Source organism: Stegostoma tigrinum, chromosome 10 (assembly GCF_030684315.1).
Source record: "Stegostoma tigrinum isolate sSteTig4 chromosome 10, sSteTig4.hap1, whole genome shotgun sequence".
Classification (NCBI taxonomy): domain Eukaryota; kingdom Metazoa; phylum Chordata; class Chondrichthyes; order Orectolobiformes; family Stegostomatidae; genus Stegostoma; species Stegostoma tigrinum.
Genome location: NC_081363.1, coordinates 73,421,118 through 73,435,455, shown reverse-complemented (window position 1 = coordinate 73,435,455; position 14,338 = coordinate 73,421,118). Strand labels below are relative to the sequence as shown.

General features: G+C 43.6%; 1 protein-coding gene across 2 annotated transcripts in view; it reads right to left on the bottom strand.

Moving 5' to 3' along the window:
- slc8a3 (solute carrier family 8 member 3) overlaps window positions 1–14,338 on the bottom strand; it is a 421,591-nt gene that overhangs the window by 403,913 nt on the left and 3,340 nt on the right. For both annotated transcript variants that reach the window (XM_048538004.2, XM_048538005.2), the window contains exon 2: window positions 11,521–13,359. In XM_048538004.2, coding sequence (XP_048393961.1) covers window positions 11,521–13,283 — 1,763 coding nt within the window. In that variant the 5' untranslated portion in view covers window positions 13,284–13,359. The remainder of the gene's footprint in view (window positions 1–11,520; window positions 13,360–14,338) is intronic.

The following is a 14,338-nucleotide window of genomic DNA, read 5'->3' as shown; positions in this document are numbered from 1 at the left end:
TTTGGGATGTATTACTTTGTTCTATTCCTTCATGAGATGTGGATATCACTGGTGAGGCCAGTGTGCTATTGCCTATCCCTCAATGCCTTGGAGGTGGTGGTGGTGAGCTCTCATAGTCCATATTAGAGATATGGACCAGGATTTTTTGCATGGCAAGGCTTCCCTCCCTGCCACCAGTTGAATCAACAGAGAATGCATGCCAGTTGATGCCAGCTGCCCTGCCCCAGCTGTGTTATGCTTAGAGGGGCATTAACTGGCCTCAGGTTGAGAGTGTTGCCCCTTAGCTACCAGAAAATCTGATTGGACCACAGCTTTGTCTTATCAAGAGTGTCAGACTTGAAGAAGAGTCGCACCGGACTCAAAATGCTAACTCTGTTTCTCTTCCCACAGATGCTGGGAGAGCTGCTGAGTTTCCCTGGCATTCACTGTGTTTGTTTCAGAATTCCAGCAGCCCCAGTATCGTGCTTTTATTAGCTTGTTTGGAGATATCTATCACAAAATACAAAAATATGAGCAGCCTGCATATTGCACAGATGCAAATGCTACTTTCTCTCAAATGCTCGAACTTAACAATGCAGAACCACAGAATTTTTTTTTTCAAATGACCCAGAACAGTTTGCAGGCAGTATGGGTTATGACAAAATGATCAATCATAGTGGGAGCAGGCAGGGTTCAGGATGATATAATCAGTACAGTGAAATGGTTAGGGGCATGGCAAACAAAGTTCAGAACATTAATATGGAAAGACTGTAGGTTATTCAGTTGCTGAAAGTGAACACACCGGTGCAGCAGGTAGTCAAGAAGCCAAACTGGATGTTGCCCGTCAAAGTGACAGGACTCGAGTTCAGGAACAGGGATGGCTTGCTGCACTTAACAGGGCCTTGGTGAGGCGGCACCCGGAATAGTGTGTGCAATTTTGGTCTCCTAGCCTGAAGAAGGATGCTCTTTCTCTCAAAGGAGTGCAGTAAATGTTTACCTAACTGATTCCTGGGATGGCAGCACTGACGAATGAGGAAAGATTGAGTGGGCGAGAACTGTATTCACTGTAGGAAGACAGGGAGAAATCTTTCACAAGTTGTTGGGACCTGGGACAGTCAGACCGAAAACATGGTGGGAGCAGAGTCCATACATTATTTAAAGAGGTTTTGGACTGCTACCTGAGAACGTAGAACTTACGCAGCTATGGACAAAGTTGGGGGTTACGGGACTGATTTATTTAATGCTCCTCCAAAAACCACAAGTTGATGGGCTCTTTCTGTGTTGTAACTTTCTATGATTCCATAGCAGAGTCTACGAGGCCCTGTCATGATGAAAGACAGTCATAGAGTAATACCGCATGGAAACAGGCCTTTCAGCCCAAACTGGTCCATGCTGACCATAGTGTCCACTCAGCTAATTCCAATTGCCTGCATTTGGTCCATATGACTCTAAATGTCAACATGTAGAGGCTCATCAAGTAATTAGTAATTGCTTTGTATGTGAATCAACATCAAGTCCATAGTGGCCTCTAGGCCAGTTTTCTTTCATCTCTTACAGCAAGTTATGGGCTAACACTGATTTTTCCCTTTCTGGTATCATGCCCCCAAGTGGTTCCAAATGTTTCAACAGTGACTGAGGTCAGCATGATGACCTTTCATTAGTGACTGCCTCAAGCTGCACCTTCTTGTTCTATTACCTGATTACATAAAATAAAAACAGGGGGAAAATCTAAAACAAAAGGTCATGGGAATTATTCAAACTCACGAGTCCTTTTTGAGGACCTTCCAATCTGTTCTTTAAGCACAGGAAAATCCTGAGTTGTTAATTTTGTAAATGCCATGTCAATTGAGTGTATGTATGTGCCTGCCCTACTGGGGTTAACAGCTGCTGCTACTAACTGGAGAAGGATTAAGATCCAACAAGACGTTTGCATTCATGTGATGACTTTCTGCCTTTATAGCAGGTAACAAAACATTGCATTGAGCACCTCCTGGATAGTGTATCCTGATACATGTTTCTTCCCCCAGAATCCCTGCCTGAATTATGACACTCACACCTCCTGTTCTAAGATTGGAGGGGGTCCTTGTGATTCCTTGCCAGTGTTTGCTTGTCTCTTACCAGGACCTGATCAAAGTTTGGAACATGGTCTTCTCATTGGAGAGCGCCAATCAAACACAAGTCAAGTCGTGTGTCGATGGATGTCCAGCTTGCGGCCATTACCTTTCACTGACTTGAGACAATGGTGCTCGTCCATAACAGTACTAGATAAGGTTCAAGTATGGGGTGAGTCCCAGAGTGCCCCCCTGCTCAGATGGAATTTCAGCTCCCAAAGCCTCCCTCAGGAACTGCAACCCTAAAAATCCTTCCTCTGACCAGTGGCTGCAGTGCATGAATCCACCCACAATGATTTTCTAAAAGTTCTATTTTACATTTGCTTTTAATGTTTCTTTTCCTGACAGTGCCCCTTTAAGGCATTAGAGGCACAACTGGTCCACTATTCACTCGCCACCTCGGAATTGTGCGCAATATGGGAAGGTGCACTTCCCCGCCAACTAACTAAGCATGAAGGAGCCATGAAATAAAATGCAACTGTTGAGAATCTGAACATTAAAAGAAAAATCTGTAAGATATCTTGGGCACACAGCAGGTATTTCAGCATTTGTGAAAACAGAAATGTCAGATTAATGTTTTATTTGTCACAGCTGATAATGGAAAACTAGAATGTGGCAAAATTATTGCAAATGTTTATTACTTACTTTTCATTAACCTGTACATTTTCACACAGTTTAGTTTTGACAGTGCATAGAACTGTGTTAGAAGGTACACAGAGCCATTTTGAGAAGAAGCTAGTGAGGAGCTTAGTGAATCTTTCAGTATGATATGTATATTTTACCTTCGAGATATTAAGTCTCCCTTTCCCTAATCAAATATAAGTGACCATTTTTAATGGTACTATCAGCCTCACAATTACAGAATGATACTTTTTATTGATTTGGGACTTGTGCGCTTTGCTGCCTGGGTCCGAATTTATTGCCCATCTCTGATTGCACGAGGAGATGGAGAGCTGCCTTCTAGACACACAGCAGTTCATGTGCTATAGGTACACCCACAATGCCATGAAGGAGAGAGTTCCAGGATTTTGACTCAGTGACACTGAAGGACACCAAGTCAGGATGGTGAGTGGCTTGGAGGGGAACTTGCAGGTGGTGGAGTTCCCATGTATCTGCTGCCTTTATCTTTCCAGACACACTTGCTTATGAATTTGGAAGGTACTGTCTAAGGAACCTCTGAATTTCTGCAGTGCATCTTGCAGATAGTACACTTTGCTAGTACTGAGCGTTGTGCAGGGTGTGAATGTGTGTTTATCGGGGTGCCAATCATACGGACTGCTTTGTCCTAGATGGTGTCATGCTTCTTGATTGTCATTGAAGGTGTATTCATTCAGGCAAGTGGGGGCCATTCCATCACACTCCTGATTTATACTTTGTGGGCAGGCTTTGAGGGATGAAGAGGTTAGTTACTCGTTTCAGGATTCCTGACCTCTGACCTGCCCTTATAGCCACTGCATTTATATGGCTAGTCCACTTCTGCTCCTGCGCTAGGTATAAAGGATGCAGAAAGATGCCCCAGATGTTCAGATAGACCTCGATGGACTGCTCACGAGATGCTGCCACAAGTTTTGCCACAGCTGAAGTTACTCAGGATCCTATAAGATTGTGCCTGTTATCTTAGTAATGGTGTCTATGGAACTACTGATTGTTTGATAACTCAATCTTGGGTAATGACTGTCCTTGCAGGAAATCTGCCATCCTTATCTGGTCTGGCCTATGTACCAAATGCTTCCTTCATCACCCTGTCTAGCTGTGACTCCACTTTAAAGAGAACACATACCCCAAGGTCCCTTTGTCTCCAAAAACATAGCAATGTTGTTGACTATTAATTGGTCACAAAACAATCAGGAATGAGCTACAAATGTTGCCTCACCAGCGGTACCTACACCTCAAAGAATTTAAAAAACTTACGTACTGCTACTGTAGAGTCTTACCATGTCAAGAGATGACACTGTCACCTCATACTGGAGAAGAAAAGACAACAAGACCAGGCCTTTGAAAATTAAGCACCATTTTTCTTTTTTATGATTACAGCGGCCTCCAACATGTTCAATTCGACATGTTGTCAATCTAAACAGCCTTGAGAATGTCTTTTTATCTGACATTTCCAGTTTAACACCACAGGATTACACCATTTCAAACAGTACGACAAATACAGCAAGATGAAAGATATTTGATTCTATGCATTTATAGAATAATAGCAAACTAAAACAAAAGGGGAAGTGGTAACAGAAGTGCAGCATGTGTAAACTCTTATCACTGTTGATCTTCTAATAAGACAATTTATGGCAATTGTCACTATTTTCATCCATGATATAGCTATGTAGATTTTTATGATCCACTCCTGATTTTGTAATTTTAGGCACTGAATCATACTGGAATATAGTAGCCATCAAGTTATTTTATTTGGATGCCCAGAACTAGATTCAAGTTGAAAGGGGCATGCTGTAGTGGATGGGATTCCATAGGTTTAGATCCTTGGATAAGCAAGCTAGCTCGTAAGCTCTTTACTGTGGCAGTTGACGACAGTCAAATCTTGCACCATGTATATCACAGAAGATCCAATTGGCCATAAGTATTCAAAAATCAATATTTAATCAAGTATTTCTAAAGTTTGTTAGAGCATTGTTAGTGGATATTCTAGAATATCATTATCCATGACATGGTACAATGCAAGTTACCCATCACAATGCTCCCCATGGTGGGGGGGGGGGGGCGATATTTCTTTCAAAAGACAGGATTATAGCCAGGTTTTCTCCATCGGCATCTAGATTACATCTATAGAGTTGTACATCACGGTCCAACTCGTTCATGTCAACTGGATATCCTAAGTTTAGCTAGTCCCATTTGCCAGCATGGGGCCTATATCACTCTAAACCGTTCCTCTTCATGAACGGACCCTGATGACTTTTAAATGTTGTAACTGTACCAGCCTCCACTTCCTCCAGCAGCTCATTCTATACACGCACCAACCTCTGAAAAAGTTGCCCCTTATGTCCCTTTTAAATCTTTTCCCTCTCACTTTAAACCTAGTCCCTCTAGTTTTGGCCTCCCAAGCCCTGGGAAAGAGACCTTGTCTGTTCACCCTATCCGTGCCCCTCATGATTTTATAAGCATCTCAGGTTACCCCTCCACCTCCAACATTCCAGGGAAAATAGCCCCAGACTATTCAACATCTCCCTTTCGCTCAAACCCAATCCCAGCAACATGCTTGTCAATATTTTCTAAAACCTTTCAAGTTTAACAACTGATAATGGGAACTGCAGATGCTGGAGAATCCAAGATAACAAAATGACCTCCCAACTCTTATACTCAAGACTAAATGCCTCCTTCACCACTCTGTCTAGGTATGATTCCGCTTTCAAGCGACCTGCACCCCAAAGTTTCCTTTGTTCAGCAACACTCCCTAGAACCATTCCATTAAGTGTATATTCTGGCCTGATTTGCTTTACCAAAATTCAACTCTTCACATTTAAATTGTAGCTTCACATCCTAACAATGCATCAGTAAAGTCTTAAGACTTATTTTATATTTATTCACCTGAGACATGGGCATCACTGGCTGACCAGCATCTACATCAGGTAATAAATACAGATTAAAAATGCAAAAGCACCAGACTATTTGGTGGCCTGGTAGATTGCTGACCCAAGGCCCTCAACTGCAGTGTTCCCCAGAGATAGCAGCTGAAGAACCTATTTTCACATTTCTCACTGAGTTGGATGCTTAGAGTCTTTGAGTAATTTAAAATATCAAAATATTACTGTGACTGAATTAAAATGCAAGGCAGGACAAGAACATGAAGAGGAGAACTCAATATTATCATGGTTTAAAATATTTTAAAACTACAGAACTAGGACCAATTCAGATTAAAAATCTGATGATTATAACAACCCAAAATTAGCAGCAGCAGGAGGAAACTTTCCAGAATATTAGCAGCTATATGGCTGAATTGTGTCCCAGAACCTTTGGAAGTGATTTCAAAATGTACCAGGTCATACATGGGCAAGATATGGCACACAACAGCTTGTGTTTTATGTCACATTTATTTAATCAGCAGAGATATCCAGCCTTGAGTGAAATGATGGCAAAAGGGTAGGTGGAATAACTCAACAGAGGCCAATGTCCCATCACCTTTTACTTACATGTGGAGTGTCCTCAACACTGATCCAACTCCCTCAAAGCCAGCCCTCAGAGTGAGCAAAACTTCTGACACTCCTGTTTATATCTGTCAGCCAGGGCTCCCTGATTGGATCAGACTAACAGCCCCAATCAGGAAACTCACATTCCATGAGGTCTACCTGACTAACCTCATTACAATCTCTACACCACATTGCTGTGGCTCTGGAGTCACACGTAGGCCAGGGCAAATAAGGATGGCAGATTTCCTTCCCAAAAGAATATTAATGAAGTTATCATGATCACCATTACAAAAGCAATTTAAATTGTTATATGGCGGGATTTGAATCCATAAACTCAGAGAATTAACCTGGGCATCTGGATTCCCGGTCTCGTAAAGTTACTACTACACTACCGTCTTGCCATCTTTGGTCTGGCAGTTTAGCACCTTGCCCAGCAGCATGCAATCACTTCAGTCGAGAGCCTCCAATTTTAATCATCCTTGAGGGGCAGATAAGCTCAGTTTGAGTGCCACAACATTATGCTTCTTAAATGCTCCATTCCTTAAACATTGAAAGACAAGTTTGCTGCTAGTAGTGCCCATTTAGAAAAGGTCTCTTTTGGACCATTGATCAGATTGCAGGTATGTAAAAAAGACCATTAGCATGGTTTCATGGTGTTTCAACAAAACTTTTGTTGACATTTTCCCTAGGGCTACAATGATGCTGCTATGAAAATCTATCTGCCTTTTAGAAGCTACAGTCATTTCTGTGGAGTTTCTGAGTTCACAGATTGACTCGCAGTTTAAAATGGCTATTAAAGGATTAGCCACCTTTGACATGGGGTCTGAATCGAAGTTTGTTTTGGTAGGAGATTAACTACTTGGTATGGCCAGACTCCATATGAGGTTTCCCAAGTGATTCCAGTTCCAGATGGAAATGCGACAAATTGTCAAACTCCCAAGTGAGGAGACCTGAGCTGTCTTCCCTTCGGTTGTTTATAAGAACATCTCCAAGCTAGTCAAAGTTCAAGACCTGCCCCAGTGGACTTTAATGCAAAGAAACCAGTTAGCACCAGTCATGTGATTTTTAGAAGACCTTTACTAAAAAAAACCAATGTCCACAAGGATTTGTCCATTACTTCTTTCGAGAAACTACTCCAGAAATCTTGAAATAAATTCCTTTTTCAATAATCCCTCAAGCAACGTCTTCAGGCAATATTAAATAAAATGCTCGGTTGCAATAATGTAGATTGTGGACAATGCCAAGTGGAACTATCTCTGAAGATTTTCCTATTTTAATAGAGAACTAATGTCCCACCGGTGCAGTCAAAAACAAAAGCGTTCTGAGAACTGCACAGAATCTAAACATCTGGGCAAACTCAAATGTATTTACAGAGTCAAATACCTCTTTCAATAACTTCCACCTTTTTAACTTGTAATTATTTTAACAGCTATAAATGTTGTTTTTACTGTCAATTCACAAATTTCAGCTTTTGCATCCTTTAAAAATGCTTTAATTTCCATTGATGGAGGAGTGAGTTAGCGCAGAATGGTTAGACATTATTAACTCGGAGCCTGTACTGCAAAAAAAAACTTCTTCTATTCACATGTGGCTCTTTTCTTTAAACGTTCACAAAGGTACTAATTAGGTCTCCCTCCATGCTGTTACGTACAGTGAATAGTTGAACTTATCTTTAAGTCTAGTGTATAATCTTCCTGTAAAAACCAATATCATACAGGCCTGCTTGAAGTTATCATGACATTTAGAATACCCAGAATAATGAAACCATCATTTTAAAATGCTGCTGTATATCGAACAGCAGAAAATTTCAACTGCTTGAACAAGGAATTCATCTCTTGGATTTAAAAAAAATGGCTTAAATAGATTTTTACCATGTAAATAAAATGCTTGTAATGTTGCTGATCTGAAGATAAGGTATTCAGAAGTGCATGAAACTATGATCACACAGCTAACAACATTCAATATTACTGCAACAGAACAGAGCTAATAACATTCAATATTACTGCAATAGAACCACACAGCACATCAATTGATTCATCAGAGTCAATGTACTGAGCCATCTGCACAGCTTGCTTTCTGACATGTACACTAACTACATGACCATGCATAAAAACGTAACTGTCTTGTCAATGAAGAATAATTGCAATTAAATATTTGCGATACCTATCACTTAGCATGTTTGAATAATCTTTGATTCAATTCATCAGTGAATGCATTTCTGCGTTTAATTCAGCAAAAGCTATCTATAGACATGATCCCCATATGAACACTTCCTGGAAACATCAAGTAATTTATTAAGGAGACAGCAGGACAAGCTACTGAGAGCAGAATCACTCCCCGGTCCTATTTTCCTCAGAGGCGGATGATAACAGTATGGAAATGTCTTCATGATGCAGCCGCGAGAGGGCTGGATTGCAAGTAGTGTACTCCAGATGGAGTCCTGCCTTTTAGGAGGGTAGAAGGCTGAAGTTCTATGGAAACATCCCTCCTGACCCCAGCTCTAATGATACAGCTTTAAACTAGTGCTGCTCTGTCTTGCCCTATGACTTCACACAATTAGCAGCTGCAACAGAAAAGCACAGCAGCACATGCAAGCCTATTGATTCCCACACTGTTTGGGCTTACTAGCTTTTTACCCCAATTCCGATTTGCATACCCCCTACATGCAATGTCTGAGGCAACTACCTCTCTAATGACGACACATCACATAAGTCATCATAATAACATGTTATGAGATCTATTGTCTTTTTTTTAATTCCACTCGGTAGCCCCTGTCCCCAACTGCACCGCTCCCCCCACCTTTCTCCTTTGAGAGATGGTTCCACCAGGGTGTTGGTCTTGGCTAGGCACAGCGTGCCTGCCCCAGCAGGTCTATTGACTTGCAAACCCAGCAGCCCCCTGCCTCTCCCTCTCTGACTGGTGACGGACCAACAGCACCACCAGACCAACCAGTTTTTCATGCTCCTGCACCACCACTCACTTCTCCACCGATCGCAGGTTGTCCTCTGCAGCACTGCATCACAGCTGCGCAGCAAGAAAGGGAGAGAAGCAACATGTGGTTTGAAGGAGCATTGAGAAGGTGAGTGGCAGCACCTTGGCCTGAGGTGCAATTGTATTTGGAAGCCCCTGAACTCCAGAGCGGGGCATAAAATGGGACATGTCACCTGAAAATCTGCCACTGCACAATTAAGAAGAGAGTACCATCTAAAGACATCTACTGTACCGCACCCCCCGCCCCTGCCGAGGGGTACACATACCCCAGTGGCTGCCAGTCCAAGCTTACTGAGGAAGTCTGGTGGTTAAGCAATACTTCTAAGATTACAAACTTGCATATTTAATAATTGATTCCTGAGAATCACAAAACTACTTACATTCAGCTTGTCTAAACACTTCATCAAAATATTATATCCACAGCTTCCAGAGTTGTTCATCTTTCTTAAGGTAATTCTCCCGTAGTCTATGAGTACCACTCAGAGGAACAAACAGCACAAACAGACTGGGCACTGTTTGAGGACTAGCTGTCTTACGACAACAGGTTGAATAGGCTAGGTTTGTGTCGGTAGGGTGTGAAGAGTAAGAGGCCCTTGGTTGAAACACAAAAGATCCTGAGGTCTGTATGGGAAAGATGCTTCCTTTTGCCAGGGAATTAAGGTCACTATTTTAAATTAGGGCTCATCCATTCAAAACAGAGACATTGAGGCTGCTTTTTTTTTCTCAAAGAGGGTCAGGAGTCTTTGGAACTCTCTTCCCAAAAAGGTGGGAGAAGAGGAGTCCTTGAGTATTTTCAAGGCAGAGCATGGTAAGGTCAACAAGAGTGCACGGCTATAGGGAAACCAGATCAGCAATTATCTCATTGAACGGCTGAGCTGGTCTACTCATGTTCCTAATCTGTATGTCCCTGTAGTGAAGAATACTTAGGTTCCCGTGCAAATTTCTTAGGCATCACCTGACAAAACATAAAATCTTCCTTGAATCAGCGCAGCCATGCAGTGTAATCAATTGAAATTAATTCACGACTGGGCCTGAATGTTCTCAAACATCACAGAGAGAAGGATTGCCAGGAAATAAGCCTTTCTTCAAACGGCTGATTTAATGCTTTTGGTCTTTCTTATTAATTGGTTTCTTTACTGTTTTGATCTGCTTTTGGTATGTAAGACCAGCTACAGATTTAGCCGCATAGGTGCATCCTACTTGGTTATGGCTGATTGAACTATGACTAATTAAAACAGAGTTACAAGTAAATTAAAGTAATTATAGTAGCAGCAGGAGGAAAACAATAGGGTCAAGTGTAACCGGGCTTTTGGTCACTTCAGGCTCTGGTGATTAATGCTGGATTATTGTGGACCACGGCACTCTGTGTAGCCAGGTCTCCAGGCACAATGTGGGAATCATTCCCCAAAGGGGTACAGTTAGTAAAAACCAACCAAGTCAGTGCTGGGGCTGAGGCCCCTTTTTTGTGCTTCAGGCTAAAGAAGTTTTAAATAAACGTAAAAAATTACAGATACTTGTTCATGAACACTGCAACTATCTTACGCATATACTTCGAACCATTGAATTATGCTGATTTAGCTATTGATATGGAAGGAACTTTGGACAACACACACATACATTACAGCACGAACGTGATTGTGACCATTTACTGGAGATTTGAACCACGGCCTGTAAGAGCAATCAGGCTGCTGCTCAGTCATCAGCAGGTTTCGGCACTTGATCGTAGGGACAGATCTGACGACGTGTAGTGTCCATGGCAATAAATATAATAGAAGGGAGGTTGCACACTGACACACAATCTAATTGGAAAAGTTGCCCTGAATTCCACCAGCTGAACAACATTCAAACATGTAAGCAGGACTGTGCCTAAACCAGTGGCCTTGGTTTCCTTGCAATCTTTGATGCTCAGCAAGCCAACACTTGGGAAACAACGTGTGAACCAGTCAATGCCCAGCTGCATAACATGTTGCAAATCTTGTACATTTTCTTGGGTCTTAAAAAGACGATTGTGTTGTGACGCTTCTAACTCTCCAGGGATGAAGCTAATGCATTCGAGTATAAAAGTAAGCTCTCATCTTTGTGACAATACTAAATCACAACATGGCTTTTAGTGAAGAACCCTTTCAGATGCGTGTGTGTGTGTGTGCGTTTCCCCACGAATTGCACTGGTTGGTTCTTTCATCCCGAATGAGCAGAACCATAAGGACTGCATTTTGAACAAAAACAAGTATTTGATAATTGCTTCTTCAACGACACATCAACACAGACATTCAAGGAGAAAGGAGAGGAGCACTACTTACAGGGTCTCATCATTTTTAAATTCCAGCTCTCCGTAAGTGTCTTCAAAGTCTTCGCCGCCCCCTTTGGCCGTCCCTTCTATTGTTCTAAAGGGAACAATGACTGTCCCGCGGGCCCCAGATGTCCTCAGCACCTTCACCTCTATCACCCCGATGCTCTCACTCACACGGACGACATCGCTCTCAAAGGTGAAGATGCCCGCGTGGTCATCGTCTAAAATAGTCACCGTTGCAATCAGCGGGGAAACGATTAAAGCTTTGGGGTAGGGCACGTTATTTGGCTCCAGGGCATCTTCCAGCTCCAGCACCCTGACGTTGCTCAGGCGCACGAAGAAGTGCTCATCTTCCTCGAAGATGTCATCGTCGATGATGCCGACCGTGATCTCCTTCTGCGTCTCTCCCGCTTTGAAAACCACCGTCCCCTCGCTGAACTCGTAGTCGGCGCCCGCATTGGCCGAGCCGTCCTCGGTCTTGTAGTCCACCACCAGGGTCCTGGAGATGTCGCCCCCTTTGCGGACCACGGTCAGCGAGACCGCCCCGCAGTTCTCCAGGCACTGGTAGGCGCACGGCTCGAAGTAGACCTGGGAGCACAGGTCTTCGAGAGCGTCCGCCCTCACTTCGTGCATGCTGGTGCTCCTCTTGGCCTGCTCGGCTGCGTGCTTCTTCAGGATGTTGCCAGCTCCGGTCATCATCCGGGTGGCCTGGATGCGGTAAAAGGCCCGGCTCTTCTGCTGGTGGGAAAGGGCGTAGTAGTTCGCTATCTCCACCAGCTGGTCCAGCTCTTTCTCCGGGTACTTTTGCTTCAGCTCCTTGAGGATGCGAATCATTTCCTTGCGAGACTCGTCCGCCTCTTTGCCTTCCAGGCCCACCAGCATGCCGTCCAGGACATGCGAGTTGACCAGCTTGCCATCCATCTCGATGCCTTTAGGGGGCTCCCCTTCGGTCTCGATGACCAGAGCCCTGCTCTTGCTGGTGCGGTACTTCTTGTGCATGTACTTGTAGAAGAGGAGCCTCCGGTCAGCGATCCAGGCCAGCAGGACGCAAATTGGGAAGAACAGGAAGGTGGCCAGCCCTTCCCAGACCTGCACAACGCCCGGGGAAAAGACGGCGAGGATCATGTACAGCCAGATGTAGGCGAAGATGCTCCAGGCTGCCGTGACAAAGAACACGCGCAGATGCTTAATTTTCCGCGTTTCGCCATCGGGAATGGCGTAGACGCAGATGGCGATGATGATGAACATGTTAAAAGCGGCACTGCCTACGATTGTGCTGGGGCCCAGGTCGCCGGCTTTAAAGCCATGGCCGCAGACTTCGATCAGGGAAAGCATGATTTCTGGAGCCGACGAACCCAGAGCCATGAGGGTCAGGTTAGACACGGTGTCATTCCAGACGCGAACCAGAGTGGTGGTCGTCTCTCCATTCGGCTTGTTCACGGTGATTTCCTTCTCCTGCGATGTAATCACTTCAATCGATGCCATAAAGCGGTCAGCGATAATGGAGACTCCCAAGAACATGTAGATCAGCGCCACGAAGTAGACGATAACCCTGGCAATTTTATCCCCCAGGGACGGGTCTTCCGGGTACCATATGGGCAGAATGACACCTTGCTTGCATTCATAGCTGCCCACGCAGGATTTGTTTTGCCTGGGGGAACTTGTCGGGCCCGCTGTATCTGCGTCCACATGAGGAGGCTGCAGCAGCAGCGTGACTGCTATGAGGCCCGACAGGCAAAACGACATGAACGTCTGCAACTTAAACCACGCCATGCAAACAGATTCAATCCTAGTGTCCTCTACGAATCAAAGTCAATCTTCCAAGCTAAAGATGGCTTCACTGCACGATCTGAAATAAACATGTAAAGGAAAACGTTAATGTTCGGGAATAGCAAAGTAGCTAAGCTGTGTTCCTGAGACAATGTACCAGCTCGGAACCCTAAATGCACCAACTTTCACGCCATTTACAAGGTCAAGGAAACACACAGAAGAAAACAATCTACAGTTCGGTTTCTGAGCTATGTAAACAAATGCTTGCTCCAAAGTGTGGCTGGCACAGACTTTACCGTGGAGCTGAAGATAATGGATTCCTAACAGCAAGAGTATGTGGTTTCACCCACTGAGCCAAGCAGAGCCCAGGGATCTCCAAACAGTTAGGGAAGAGGACAACCCGCAGATGTTAAGAGATCTTAAAAATCAACCCTTAGATGTAACATTAGCAGAAGCCTGGCAGCAGATGGTCGCAGTGATTTCCACCATGGAATAAAAGATGGAACAGGAAGTAAAAGAAAGGATATGAGCCAAATTTAGACATTTGATCCTTATTCACAACAATCCAATCAAGTTAACATTTTCCATTGATGTGTATTGTGCATTTCTGAACCATTGGTTGTGAGGAGATGATGATCAGTAGATATAATTCAGAGAGTTTATTAATGAGGGAAATTCTGACCTTCTTGACTTATTTATGCAGTTGAAATCTTAACATTGTTCACTAATCAGGGTGGAAATAGATTTCATGGGAAATGCTTGTCAAATTTCAAAGCAATTTATTCATTCATGGAGTGTGCTAGCTCCATTAATAATGATTTATTCTCTAATGCTGCATTTATTGTCACAATGCTACTGCCAGAGACAGGCCAGATTCCATGGCAACTTTATGCTATACATAAGGCAGGACTACTGCATTGGGCAACGTGCAGTTCTATCTCCACTGATGCACAGAAACAACTATATTTGATCAATTCAACCTGTGCCCCCAGATGTAAAATGGGGCATTTTGCACAGGGCTGCAAGATAGTTGTGACATAGTTTCCCCTCAAAGATTT